Raw genomic sequence first — 13,675 nt, forward strand, 5'->3', positions numbered from 1 at the left:
TCACATACACATCGTGATGTCCATTTGGAACCGAAAATACTTTGTTGACAACCGTTCTCCTCATATATTTTACCGCATCCTTTTTGCACTGTTCGTCTCTCTAAAATCGAGTATTATTTTATCAGGTACCATTGGTGCTGATGCTAGGTATCACGACATTTGTTTGATAAGTTACGATTTGATCAGATATTTGGAATTTTTCTGTTACTGGAAATTTAGTCCGAAATTGAGTGAAATATTATCACTTGTAAATAATACTGATTGTAATGATGGTAATGGAAAATAAGGGAGGTATTTACGCGATGTCAGTAAATTTATAAATTATTTTCACAAAATTGAGAAACTGATTTATAGAAAGCATTTTAGGTAAGAATGGAAGTAGGATGCTTACTTTTAGCTAAATTTATACAATCAGAAAATCCGAGAAAATTGATTGTCTCATTCGAAGATTCTTATTTTTTCTTCACTGCGACTAATTATATTCTTTCTTTTAATTTCCGAATTTTCTCAGCAAAAATTCTTGAGAAGATTTAAGCGCATGCACATACTTGATATCGAAATGCAAAAGTTACCATTATCACGATTGGATGTTTCCATTCTGATGCATACAACACCTTCGCATGTACCATTATTGCATGTACCAAGTTCAGAATGGCAATGGAAACAAATTATTGCTTCTACTACAAAAAAAAAAAATGTTTGAGAATTAAAATTTCAACTTATTACATTAGTATTTTAAAATAACATCTATAATAATCATTTTATAATTAAACATGTAATGATAAAATTTCGTTGTGTTTTTCATTCACATTCTCATACATATACTTTATTTTAGTAAGATATAAAATTTAAAGAAAAAAATTAATGAAAAAAATGAACAAATCTTACATTTTAATCATAAGTAACTTTTTTATCCTTCCCAAATATAAATCAAATTTGATTATCCATACTTCAACCTCTTTTTTTTTAAATTTAAGGTTTAACGAATTACCTGTTACTTGAAGTATGATAAATGTTAGTTCGAATTGAAAAATTCGTTGTAGTAATGACATGAAATTTTAGTACCAATAAATATAGCAAAATTTGTCAATTGCAGCGAAGTTGTTTGATTGTTTTTGGGAAAGCTTTGAGGAGATTATTTGCATGCTGTACATATATGTTCGCGAATAAATTTGCGCTTTTTTTCCCCCTCTTTTTTCTCCAATTTTTTTCTCCGAAAATTAAAAATATCCTGAGAAATAAGCATATTTGCCTAAATTACTTATGGTTAGAGATGATTAAGATTTTTCCATCTTTTATTCCTAACTTTTACTCTTTTTCTGTTCATCATTTTCTTCCTCATACTTTCAGAAAAAGTAATTGAGATAGATAAGATTGATGAAAAAAAAGTTGGTTTAAAAAAAAAAAGAATGAATTGTTGATTAAAGTCAACAAGTTGTAGAGGGAGAAGGAGGATGTATGTAGGATTTTGATTGAATCAGATAATAATTTGATTGCTTTTCATTATTCGACAAGTGAAGTGGCCATTTGAATAATATATTTCTCATACTCTCATTTCACTTCCTTACAATACTCTTCGAAATTATCATAATTGTTGAATACTGTGATCAGGATTATAATCGTTTCATGATCAGAATCTGTGACCAGAATTTTGTGTCTGTGATTAGAATCTTCGTATTCTCATTTTTCAATAATATATCGCCATTTTTGTTTCCTCTCTTTTGACATCTCCACATAATTGGAGTACAGAAACTACCTAAACTATTAAAAGACTGAAATGATTTTTCATTTAATAAATTTATACAACAAAAAAATTTATTTGCATATTCATGGAATTGAACAAAGAAAGATTAAATTTTGGCGAAAGACGAGAATGAAAAAAAAAAGGTATGGAACAAATTCGACGAGCAAACGATAGAGTTTGTAAAAGAGCTCGAAAATTAACTTTGCATATTTTATTACATGAAAAACGACTATTGAATTGTTTGGTACAATCAATATTAATATGTTTTTTGAAATATTAATGTGATAAAATAATTGGATGCAATATATTATCAAACATTGGAATGATAGCGATAACAGTAAGATTTGATAATGGAAGAATGGTAAGGTTTGGATAACTTTTATGTGAGCAAAATAAATTTAGTATAATAAAAGTTAGGAAGACAGATGTGAAAAGGTTAGGTAAGTGCAAATGTGACACGATGAAAAGAATTAGCTGAGGGTTATTTTTTGACTTTTTTACTTTTTACTTCCAACGACTTTTTTCTTCTCGAGAGTTTTGAGCGAGAATTATCGGGTTCTGATAATTTTGTTTAAATAACATGGTATGGAAATGAAAATAACTCCAAATGTTAAGTCATATTTGAAATGTTTGACTAGAAAGTAGCTAAATTTGATAGTTTTTTTAGTATTACGCTCAGATTTATTTTTTATCTTTTATGATTAAATTCCTCAAATTTTGTCAATAATTATAAAATATTAGCAACAGCAAATCAAATACGCTTCATATCATTGCTGTTTATATTTGTTTGGAATTCTAAAAAAAGTGAATTTTTTATTAGTTGTTGAAATGTTTTATTGGAAATAATAATCCTAATTTTTTTTCTTCAATTTTTTCTTGACTAATGCATTTAGATGCGAAGAGATAGATGAGAAATTATAAAATATCCGGAGGGAAAGAGATTGAAATTATGTATGTACATATATATATGTATATAAATCACTAAATGATTTTTCTCTTCTTTTAAAAACCTCTAGAAAAAGTCGAATGAATTTTCATTTGAAAAGCATTTATGATTATCGAAAAAAAGAAAAGGAAAAGGAAAAAAAAAATCAAATATGGTAGTTTTTTTTTTTTTTTTAGGTTTCCACTAATTGTGGAATTGATACTAAAAAATATTATCATTAAATTGCATTTGTTTTTTTTTCCTGGAAATGAAATTTATGAACTAATCATACTATCATATATCAACAAATAAATAGTTTTAATTATTAAATGTATTGTTAACTTCGAGAAAATGTAATGCTAACGTGTCGTTAAAATAAGTCTTACGTAGATAGCTTTTAAGACGAATTTCATTTTGAAGAGAGGATTTAGTTCATTTGATATAAGGATATATCTAATATTCCATAATTGTTATACATAAATCATAATGTTGATATCATTTTAGTAGATACCAAGTACAACATTGAAATTCAGCATCGTTTAATAGAGGAAAAGTATTTTGTTTATTTATTTAACTTGTGATATTATATCTTCACATTCCTTACTTTCGTTCATTTAAATAGATAAAAATGTCAAATAGATTTTAGTATTTTTCTTCTTTTCTTTCAATGCAACTGTAAAAATTTTTAAGGAGGGAAGAATTGAAAGAAGAAAACCATAAGTGAGGAAATTATTACAGATGAATATGAACGGTGATTGATTGGAAGTGTACAGTGAATCTTTTTCATTATAGATAAGAGGAAGGAATGAATAGATGATGAAAAGATCGATATGAACTTATTATCATAAGTATTTTAGAGTAAACTTGACAGGAAGTTATAATACGAAATCAAGCTTCATACTATCTTTTTCAGTTATTTACAAAAACAATGGATAACTTTTTGCATTACTAAAATTTCTGATATTATCTTTCGAAAATTCTTCACCAACGGTCAAAAATTTAAAATATATTTGTTATTGATATTATTTAGCATTATTTCAAATTTAGTAAGCGATATGTTGTAAATTAATGCTTTCTTATCAGTATCAGAGTTTCGTAGTTCTTTTCAAACTTTTTTTTTTAAAAAAAATTTCGGTTAGTTAACATTTAATTTCTTCCTATAAATCGGCTTAGTTGTTTTTTATTGGGTAAGTTTTTGATTCTTCATTAAATTTTGCAGAAAGAAAAAAAAAGATTTTCTTCGTTTTCTTATTGTTCATTATTCTTCGATTATAATTAAGTTCAAGATATATTTCACCAAATAATGAATTGAAAAGATGCTTTCAAAATTAAAAATTATGTTTTTTCCTTTGCAGATTTGTGAATTATGTTAACGAAATATGCCAGTCGAATTATAAGTTCAAATCAATTGCATCAGCTGTTGGTGGTGTATGTATTTGATGATTTAACATTCGCCAAACACTTCAATATTAAATTTCATGTATTGCGAGATTGGCTTAAAATGAGTTGTTTTCATTTAGGATGTAGTTGATTCTTAGAAAATTTCTCAAATTTCGACTTGTTTTAGGTTGGAATTCCACAATGGGTAGTTGATATTCGACATGGTGCAACTCATTCGCATCTTCCACCGTTAGAAAGTTTACGCCAAGCAGCGACATATTGTCGAAATTGGCTTTGGGTAACGTTTTGTAGTATATCCAAATGTATGACTTAAGTATGACTTATAGGTGAGTTTTAACAGGCTGCCGTCAGCATCAGATATTTTGAGTCCTGATAGATAGATTGATATTGATTTCGTTGTGCTGTTTCTTGTAATTTGTTTCCTTGTGGTGATTGGATAAGGTTTAAGCGTTGGAATTAATAAACTTTTCCTCAAAAACTGCTTTATGCCACAAAGATATATTATTGAATTCTTTTTTTTCAGGAGCATCACTGGTCAAGACCAGTAGCCGAGGCTATTGGGCTAAATTTAAATATTCAGAATGCGAATGATGAAAATGAACTGCAAAAGGAAGCCGCTTACTTAATTGACCGATTCATGCTTCATTCTTTACAACAGGTAATTGGATTCACAAAATATAGTTTATCGTTAGATCCAGAAATAAAAACCGAAAAAGCGAATGGATTTTGAAAAATGGTTTGCTCAACCTAACCAAGATAGAAGCGAAGATTTTGATATAATCAGTGCTTCATCAGCTCTTTCTCATTATTATTATTAAGCTTCATTATGATTACTACCATCCATATAATTAGCAGGTTTTGAGTATTTTTCAGATGAAACAATCTACCCGTCAGAAAAAGAACAAGCCAGATAAAAAATAAAATTGCAGAAGATATTGACGAAAATGGAGACATTCATCATGTTGCACCCTTGGTAAACTCGTTGCAGATAATTTTGATTTTTACATAAATCTTTCTTCTTAAATACTCGATTGTTTCTGAATTATTTTTGGTATTGCTTTTTTTCACAAATAATTAAATAATTGAAGTCTTTTTTTGAACGGATACATCAAATAATTTTAAAAACATTTTAATCCAAATTTATCAAACTACAGTTAGATTTATCAAGTTGTTTGCTTAGTTAACTTATACTAGAAAGTATTTAATTTTGACAACTTGAAATTACTTTTGTTGCCGTAGATAGTTTCTTTAAATAACTTGTTATACTCCTTACGATGTTCGAATTTCGTACAAGCTAACCTAAAAGTTGGATCTAAATTAAATTTTTCCTCATTTCAGGGAATTCTTGGGAGCATTTTTACAGGAAGGTTATTTAATTTTAAACGCGAAGCAAATTAAATCAATTGATTGTAATTTATTTTCAGGTATGGGCTTAATTTATTAGTTACGAAAATTGTATATTTTATATTAAGCTTATTTCATACGAGATAATACATTGATATAAAAACAAATGGGGGGTTTAAGTCACAACGAAGTTTTTCTTTTTTGACTTCAGAAAATGGTTTTTTTTGTCATCCAAGAATTTTTCAATTTGTGTTTGTTACACTTCCGTTTACAAAAAAGGCGGAACAATTTCTTTCGGTTGCAGAAAATGAGGATATATGGATTATCCCAGAAGATTTGCAGCTTTTCTGGAAGCCAATCTTTCATTACTTGAATGAAGCGAAAATGTTACCCGAGTTACTTTTCCAGGTAAATTTTACTGTACGAGAGATAAGTTACATGCAAGACGTGTTAATGGTGGTGAAATTATGCTTTGTTTATTACTTGCCAGCGAATAATTTGCAACCATTCATTGCTGATATGTGAGATCAGTGGTGATATATGTTAATGCGACACCAGTCTATCTTAAGAAATATGTTTACCTTTTTTTTTTCAGCTTCTTGAAACTACATCAGACGGTGAAATACAACCGATACGGAAAAGACAACTAGTTGGATGGAGTGACCGAATGTTAATTGCATATGTAGAATGTCAGCATTTATCCCAGATTTGTTTGTTAATAATTTTTGTGTCTCAAAAATAAGTCGATATTGTCGTTTGAAGCATTTACTTAATTTTTTCCTGATGTTCTGATTGAGAAATAAATTTTGTCAAATGATTTTTTTATGGTATTGAAACTTGACAAATTCTTCATATTGCAGTCGTAGCAAATTTCTTTTTTTAATGTAATTTTTTCAGCAAACGTTTTAACTCAATCTGAGTGGGAAAGAATTTTGAAAGCGATGATGTTGGCTCCAAAAGAATTAAGAGAAGTCTATTTTGATAAGTAAGTTTTTTCTATCTTTTCCTTTTACTAAGACTTTTGGTCATTTTCTAGAGTATTTGATCAAAAATGACCGAGAAACGCAGGAAGCGCAAGGCGGTTATTATTTTGTCATTTTCTTTAGAAGGGATTATAACGACTTCTTGTCCTTAACTCATCATCTGGTCTCTTATACTCTTTCTCTCGAATGAGATATCTGAAGTTCCAAATCCTTGTTATTTTGGAATTTTTCTGATTTGCTCAATTCAAATTGCAGAGTTTTGGTAAAAATTGAAAAAATGACAAAGAAAGAGCAGGACGCTTTGAGACAGCTAGTAGTTCTGTCATCGACAAAGACAATTGCCTCAGAAAAATCAGTATCTCAGGATCCCTCCAACATCGCTGCATCATCTTTCAAAACTGTCGAAGACTTGCGAAAATTAATGATGCAGAAAGAAAGTTAGATAGCCATAATTCTTCATTTTCATTCTTTCTCGTTTTTATTTATCTTTTTACTTGGATTTCGGCGTCCTTATGACAATCTTAGTTTGGAGTTTGGCGTCCTTATGAAAATCTTTCACGCTACTTAATATGTAACTGGCCATGAAATTTGCTGGAACTGATTGATTTTTTATTTCATTACTTTTTTAATCAAAAACATACCTTTTGCGCTATTATTAATTTATAATACATACTTATGCGTGTAAGACGTCTGGTTTCGTCATGAGCGCTCGTTCTTTCAAACTTTTAGTGAGATCCTAAATGTAAAAGTCTCTTTTAATTTACCTCAAAAAAAACTTAATGTTTTAGCACGATTTTTTTTCCACGTGAACTTAAATTACAAAATGTACTGGTAATGGTCTTTTTTTGCGATACAATTTAAATTGTAGATTCAATTTTGCGATTTTTCTTTTTCCATTTTTTTAAAACACTTCAAACAGTCCATAACTTCGTGTATCTGACAACAAGAAGAAAAAGATGCGATTTCTGTCGTCTATAAATTAAAATATATAACACAATTAATGATAAAACAGTAGAAATCACGGGGAAAAGTTAGCTACAGGATCATTCTGTGATTTAGCCTTTTTTACAAAGATTTTGCAGGGAACTTATCTTTAATCATTCTTGAAAATCACTTCTATTATAAACAAGTTCACTCTCGGTGCTCCTTTTTCTTGCATCCATGACGGGTAGGCTATTCGATAAAGAAATCGATATTAAAGATAACGGAGTTGGTACGATAATTTTTTTTAGAAATAGAAATTATAGATGTTGAACAAAAATTTTATACCTTGAATTTTAAGAATTTTAGTTAGCTGCAAAACCCTGATAATTTCCAACATTACAGATGAAAAACAACCAGAAACAAGAGATTCAAGCAATACACATCGTTGGTCAACCTGTAATCCATTGGAATGGAAAGGTATACCACTCGGGTTAACACCTGAGCAAAGTACTGAATCCTTATATCTGGTTGTTGAACCTGAAGTGACGCGAGTGTGGAAACGTCAATGTGTTGCCTAACGCAGTGCACTAAGATGGTAATCTCAATTACCAAGTGGTAGCTGATGCATATGTCTTTATGTTTGGTTTCCAGATCTTCCAGATTTAACGATACTACGAAACGTGGGATAAAAAAGATACCCCTGATTCAGTTTTACCTGTTATATTTTCCGACATAATGATATCATCCTGTATTATCCAAGTCTGGAAGTGATATCTGGTTATAAGGATTATCTAATCCTAAAAAGTAGGATGGATAAGAGGTGTAAGAAAGGTAGAAAAGCTTATAAATATCTGGACCCTTAAATTAAGAAATCCTGTAGCTACAACTGAGCAGAATTCATATCATCCTTCACTTGATTTACGTCATCCTGAAAGAAAAAGAATCACTCTCTGTTTGTGAATATCAATTGTGTTTACCTTATGAATTGATTTTAAATTGTTTAGTTTTTTTCTTTTTGTCTCAACTACTTCCTTCAAGAAATACCGGTAGTGGACAACGTAGTGTACGTTGTGCATATGCTTTTGACTATTCCATTGTTCACTCTTGTTGCATTTGTAGACAAAAAAAAAAAAAGGAAAAGAAAAAGTGGTAAACATTGATCTTTGCTAGCATTAGGTCAAAAAAAAGTGACAATAACAATGACGGTAGAATATGGTAGTTAAATTGATTTTATTAATACCTTTTCGTTGCTATTTGGAAGAGAAGAAAACAGCAAAAACAAAAACAAAAACAGACCTCAATATTGATTGTGATTTTTCAAATCAATTTTGTACGCAACCTTTGCTCTCGAAATCGTTGTACTTCTCTGATTACTTCAATAAGATTACTTCCATTAAGCTTTGTCATTCGACGATCTAGATCTCTAAAAAATTTCATTGAGAATATCGAAAAATACACATAATTAAGGATCAACGAATAAGTAAAAAATATCCTAACCTGTATTCATTCTCAATATTCAAACCATTAAATTTCACTTATGGTAAATCGGTATATTTCCTTCAAAGTCCGAAAATTTCTCATTAAGTAAAGAAGAAAAAAGATAGCTTACTTATACTCATCAAGAGCTAATAAGGCATCTGGTCCGTCCAATTCTTCGGGACGATTTGATAATTCAGAAAGTGTCATCGATTTCAGTACTCGTAAATTGAAAACAATAGCCAAAAATAAAAGCTCCAACAGCAATGATGTTATTAAATCTTTTTTCTAGAATGATAATAATCTGAATGGTTCGATCAAATCAACGATAACTGCTGGATACTCGTAACTTTTTTATTCAACTATATTAATTAGAAGTTGAGAAAGTTAGTATCAGAAAACTTTAATAACAGAACTATTTGCAAATTCATGATAAAAAAAAAAAAAGAAAAAACTTACTGAATTTAATTCACTGCAAAGATAACCTTCACATGCTCGTTTAAGCACTGGTAAATTATTCAGTTCTGCATCAATTAAAAAATCAGCAAAATTTTCAACATAACCCATTTGCGGTAAAGCAACTTTTGTAAAAAACATATTAGCAAGCATCTGAAATTGATATTCAAATTTTAATATAAAAATCATTTCAAATATTTTTCAATTTTCGATACAAATCATAAAGCATGAATACTACAATAATTTTAATGAAATTGAATACTTATCGAACTATTTTAAGATTTGTTGTTTTTTTTTCCAAATTTAAAGTGATTTGCTTTTGAATTTTGTTTTTTTTTCCAAATTTAAAATAGAAAAATTAAAAATTTTTTTTTTACAAATATTAAATTAACCTCATGAATAGCATCCTTATTTTGTTCATTACATTCGAATGCATTCTCATCATCCAATCCATCTAATTCTTCCTGATCGAACTCAAGATTTTCCTCGTCTCTTATTCTTGCCTTCTTTTGACAACCATCACAACATGCTATTAGTAATTTTTTGAATGATACCATTTTATAGCTAAAAAATTATCCAATACACTTTGTAAATTGTTTCCTTTCAATCATTAATTATACTTAACAAATAATCTATTTATTATAATTAATTGGAAGTATTATATCAAGGCTTAACTATGATCCAAAATTGTGATCATAATTGATAAGCAAATTTTAATTGTAAATTAAGCTTTCAATCAATCATGATAATTGCAACAATAAATTTTGCACTTTTTGCAATTTTATCAATCAAACTTTATAATTTAATGGATGGAAAGTTGAAAGAAAAATAGTTTATTACAATAATAATTGATATTATTAATTTTTATTGCTAACCTAACTTTTAATTCTTCACATTTGTTGTAATCATTTCTTGAGCATTGTGATTTAGCACAATGCTCTTTTTCATCATTCATTATACGATTGAAAATTGCTTCAAAATCATCTTGCTGTTTTAGTGATAACCTTCGACGTAGATTATCATCCATATTACTCGACAATTTATTCCTAAGAAAAAAAAAAAAAAGTAACAAGTGACAATGATTGATAATAATTTGATATGTATTTTTTATCATTGTAAAATTAAAGCTTAATAAATTTTTAGTTTATATATTAACTCTTATTAGTTTTTCAATCATTAATATTTATTTATGATGATATACCTCAAATGTACAAATATCATATTAAAGATTTTATCTATCATTTTGTAAACATACTGTTACCTTATCATATTTATCAAATTTATCAAATTACAAATGGATGGTGGGGAGGAAAAAAAATTAAATAAAAAAGATGGAAATGACAAACTTTCGTAATCGCCTATTAAAAACTTTTGATGATGCTCTTGCCCTGTAGTTTGCGGTAAGAAATGATGTAATTGGTGTTGGCGTAAGTGTATTAAGATAAGTACATGGTTCAAATAATTGTATAGGAAAATTTAACATAATTGATAAACGAACCACTTGACCAACATTTTCCTTAAAAAGAAAAGAAAAAAAAAGAAGAAAGTAAATAAAAGTTATTATTAGAAAATTATCAAATGCATTAATTAAAAATTAATTATGAAAAATAATATGATTACTTTATTGATATTATTAGATAAAATAGAATTTAAAAAGAAAAAATTTCCTTATATTTTCATAATCATAAAGCAATTTATCTATCAGTTGAAAATTGTCCTGGCTTTTTTTTTCTTTTCTTTTTTTTTTTTCTTTTTTTTTTGTGATCATAATACTGGAAAATAAAAACAACAATTTAATAAATGGATGCAAAAATTAATCATTAATTGCAAATATACATTATCAATAATTCTTCTTATGATAGAATGATTTATTTAAATTTATCGAAAAAAAAAATTCCAAAATGATAATTAATTAAAATAAAATAAATTGCTAACTTTTATGTAATTTGAAAAGTCAAAACGTTGAACTGTCGTAAGTTCTGTCTCTTTACCACGAACAGCGCTTAATTTTTTTGCTGAAATATTGATAATTATTAAAATTGTTTGAAAATAAATAGATGTGATATGTAATCTATCTTGAAGCTAAATTTGACTAAAATAGATTATTAATTTTTTTATTTTAGATTTTTGACTTATTCCTAATATCATTGTGATAATTAAAATGAAATTTGTCAACATGCTTATTTACTCAATGTTTAATTATTCATATTAAAATTAAGAATTTTATTTTTGATATTTTGTATTACATTTTTCACATCATTTACATCCATCTTTTCTTTTATTGTTAAACTTATTATCATTCATTAAGCCTTACAAAATTACATCTATTAAACATGTACTTAATGTGAATTCATTTATAATCACAATTTAAAATGTCACTAGTTTATTTTTTTTAAATGACCACAACCTTTTTTTTTAAAAAAAAATCATAATCATAAAATAAGTATTCATAAGAGATTGCAAACGAATGTAAATAATATACAAATAAAAAATTAGCATAACCCAATGGTTCCTAACTTTAGCTTTTTTTCTTTTCTTTATTTATAGCAAGGAGTATAAAATTCAAAAATAATAAATTCTGTTAATTTGAGGATAAAATTAAATCAAAACTTTTTGACATCATTAATTTATCAAATAACTGATAACAATAGCCTCCTCTTTTTTTCTTGTCACATTGCACCCTTTATCTTATCATTCATATTTGAGAACCAATTGGTTATACTGTAACCGAAGAACAGATTCTTGAGACCGAAAATTATTATTTGGAAAAGAAAACAAATATCGATATTTGCTGGATGATGATAAATAACTAATTTTCAATAAATTTTTTTGAGATTAAAATTTTTAAATTGAGAGATGTTTTTTTATTTTATTTATTTTTTTTTTTTGGGAAGGAGACGTATACTGAAAATTTTCGTTAATAAACTTTTCTGAATAATTTAAAGAATTTGTTTTTTTTCGGATAACATTAGAAAATATATGCAAAGAAATTTCACTTTTCATTATCATTTATTTGTTAATGCTTAAAATTTAGAATTTAAAAATTAAATTCAAAATTTAAATTGTGGAAAAATTTAAATTTAACATTTTTTTTTTCCTTTTCAAACTAATATATAAATAGAAATGAAATTACTTTCAGCAATAACATAGCCATCATCATTGCTATTAATGCTACATTTCTTATCTTGTAAAAGTTTGGTGATTGTTTGTAGATCATCAATAACTGGTGCTGGTCCATCGTTAAAATACAACGATAATGCTATGTAATTCGGTTCACATTCTTCATACTCTGTTTCATCGTGATTACTTCCCTTCAATTCTATCTGCTCCTTTAAATTAACTAATTAATTAGTTTGCTAATTAATTAAATGAACGAACATAAGCTTGTTTGCTGATGATATCTATTTGAAAAATTAATGACGATTATGATTACAACTACGATATAATGATTATTTCCATAAGAATTATATTATAGCAAATTATAGAATAAAGATAATTCATAAATGGAATCTTTCGAAAATTCATTTTGCAATTTTACTAGTTTAATTTTAATAGCACTGATAGTAATTCATTAAGATAAAACAAGTGATATAAAAATAATAAGTGATAAAAATGATAAATGATATAAATAATAAGTAATACATGATATAGTGAAATAATTTATATAAACAAGTAAACAAACCTGATCATTAAGAAATGTTGTACCATGCATTTGTAAAGACCATTGAAAAGCAACTTGTCCATGAACGGTTGCAAATTTTGGTGACACATGTAAGATTACTGATTCATTATCATTAATTTGACGCATTAAAACTTTTGTTGCCCAAGTATACTTGAAACTAACACGTTCAATATTCATAGTGGAAATGATTCTCGATTCTTATCGTTAAACGATAAACCTTTTGTTGACATCAGCAAAATATGCTGGTATAATACGTATCGATTAATGATATAAATTTAAAGTGATATTATTGAGAATTGATTGATTGAAAATGATAGCCTGAAATTTTATCCATTATTTATTGATAATATAATTAAAATTACACAAGATAAATTCGTCTTTCGTATGCAAAATCAATAATTTATATTCCTTATCAATTATCGCTTATTACTTGTAAAATATCAAAGATATATTGTATAAAAAGGTTATTTCGGCCAAAAAAAAAAAAAAAAAAAGAAATGAAAAAGAAATCTTGAAAAGATAACAGGATAAGATAAGAGAAATTTGATTAGGAATGTTATCATAAATTTTTGATACACAAATTCTTGTGATAATATTCAAGAAAATGATTTAAATATTTTAAATATTAAAAATGTTGCATCATTTTATGTTTAAATCCATGATGAATTTGAAATTTAACCATGCTATATAAAAGAAATAATTATTATATCGTTTAATTATAACAAATTTTTGGGTTGAAA

At 27.1% G+C, this 13,675-nt stretch overlaps 2 protein-coding genes across 2 annotated transcripts; one reads left to right on the plus strand and one right to left on the minus strand.

The window, feature by feature from the left end:
* Nucleotides 1-4,035: 4,035 nt before the first annotated feature.
* LOAG_07662 (hypothetical protein) lies at nucleotides 4,036-7,899 on the plus strand (the record flags this gene model as incomplete). The annotated part of the gene is made up of 10 exons (XM_020447500.1): nucleotides 4,036-4,095; nucleotides 4,237-4,347; nucleotides 4,594-4,728; nucleotides 5,000-5,043; nucleotides 5,409-5,494; nucleotides 5,719-5,822; nucleotides 6,010-6,103; nucleotides 6,312-6,399; nucleotides 6,653-6,834; nucleotides 7,724-7,899. The coding sequence occupies 10 exons, from the start codon at nucleotides 4,036-4,038 to the stop codon at nucleotides 7,897-7,899; spliced, it is 1,080 nt and encodes a 359-aa protein (XP_020302276.1).
* Nucleotides 7,666-13,262, minus strand: LOAG_07663 (hypothetical protein). The gene is made up of 10 exons (XM_020447501.1): nucleotides 12,936-13,262; nucleotides 12,387-12,582; nucleotides 11,189-11,268; nucleotides 10,600-10,769; nucleotides 10,129-10,299; nucleotides 9,646-9,817; nucleotides 9,257-9,406; nucleotides 8,931-9,085; nucleotides 8,618-8,744; nucleotides 7,666-8,249 (listed from the first exon to the last, which is right to left on the minus strand). Exons 1-9 carry the CDS (start codon nucleotides 13,110-13,112, stop codon nucleotides 8,639-8,641), a joined length of 1,377 nt encoding a protein of 458 aa, XP_020302277.1. The 5' UTR covers nucleotides 13,113-13,262; the 3' UTR covers nucleotides 7,666-8,249; nucleotides 8,618-8,638.
* Between the last annotated feature and the right edge of the window lie 413 nt (nucleotides 13,263-13,675).

This window comes from Loa loa, assembly GCF_000183805.2.
Source record: "Loa loa unplaced genomic scaffold supercont3.343, whole genome shotgun sequence".
NCBI lineage: Eukaryota > Metazoa > Nematoda > Chromadorea > Rhabditida > Onchocercidae > Loa > Loa loa.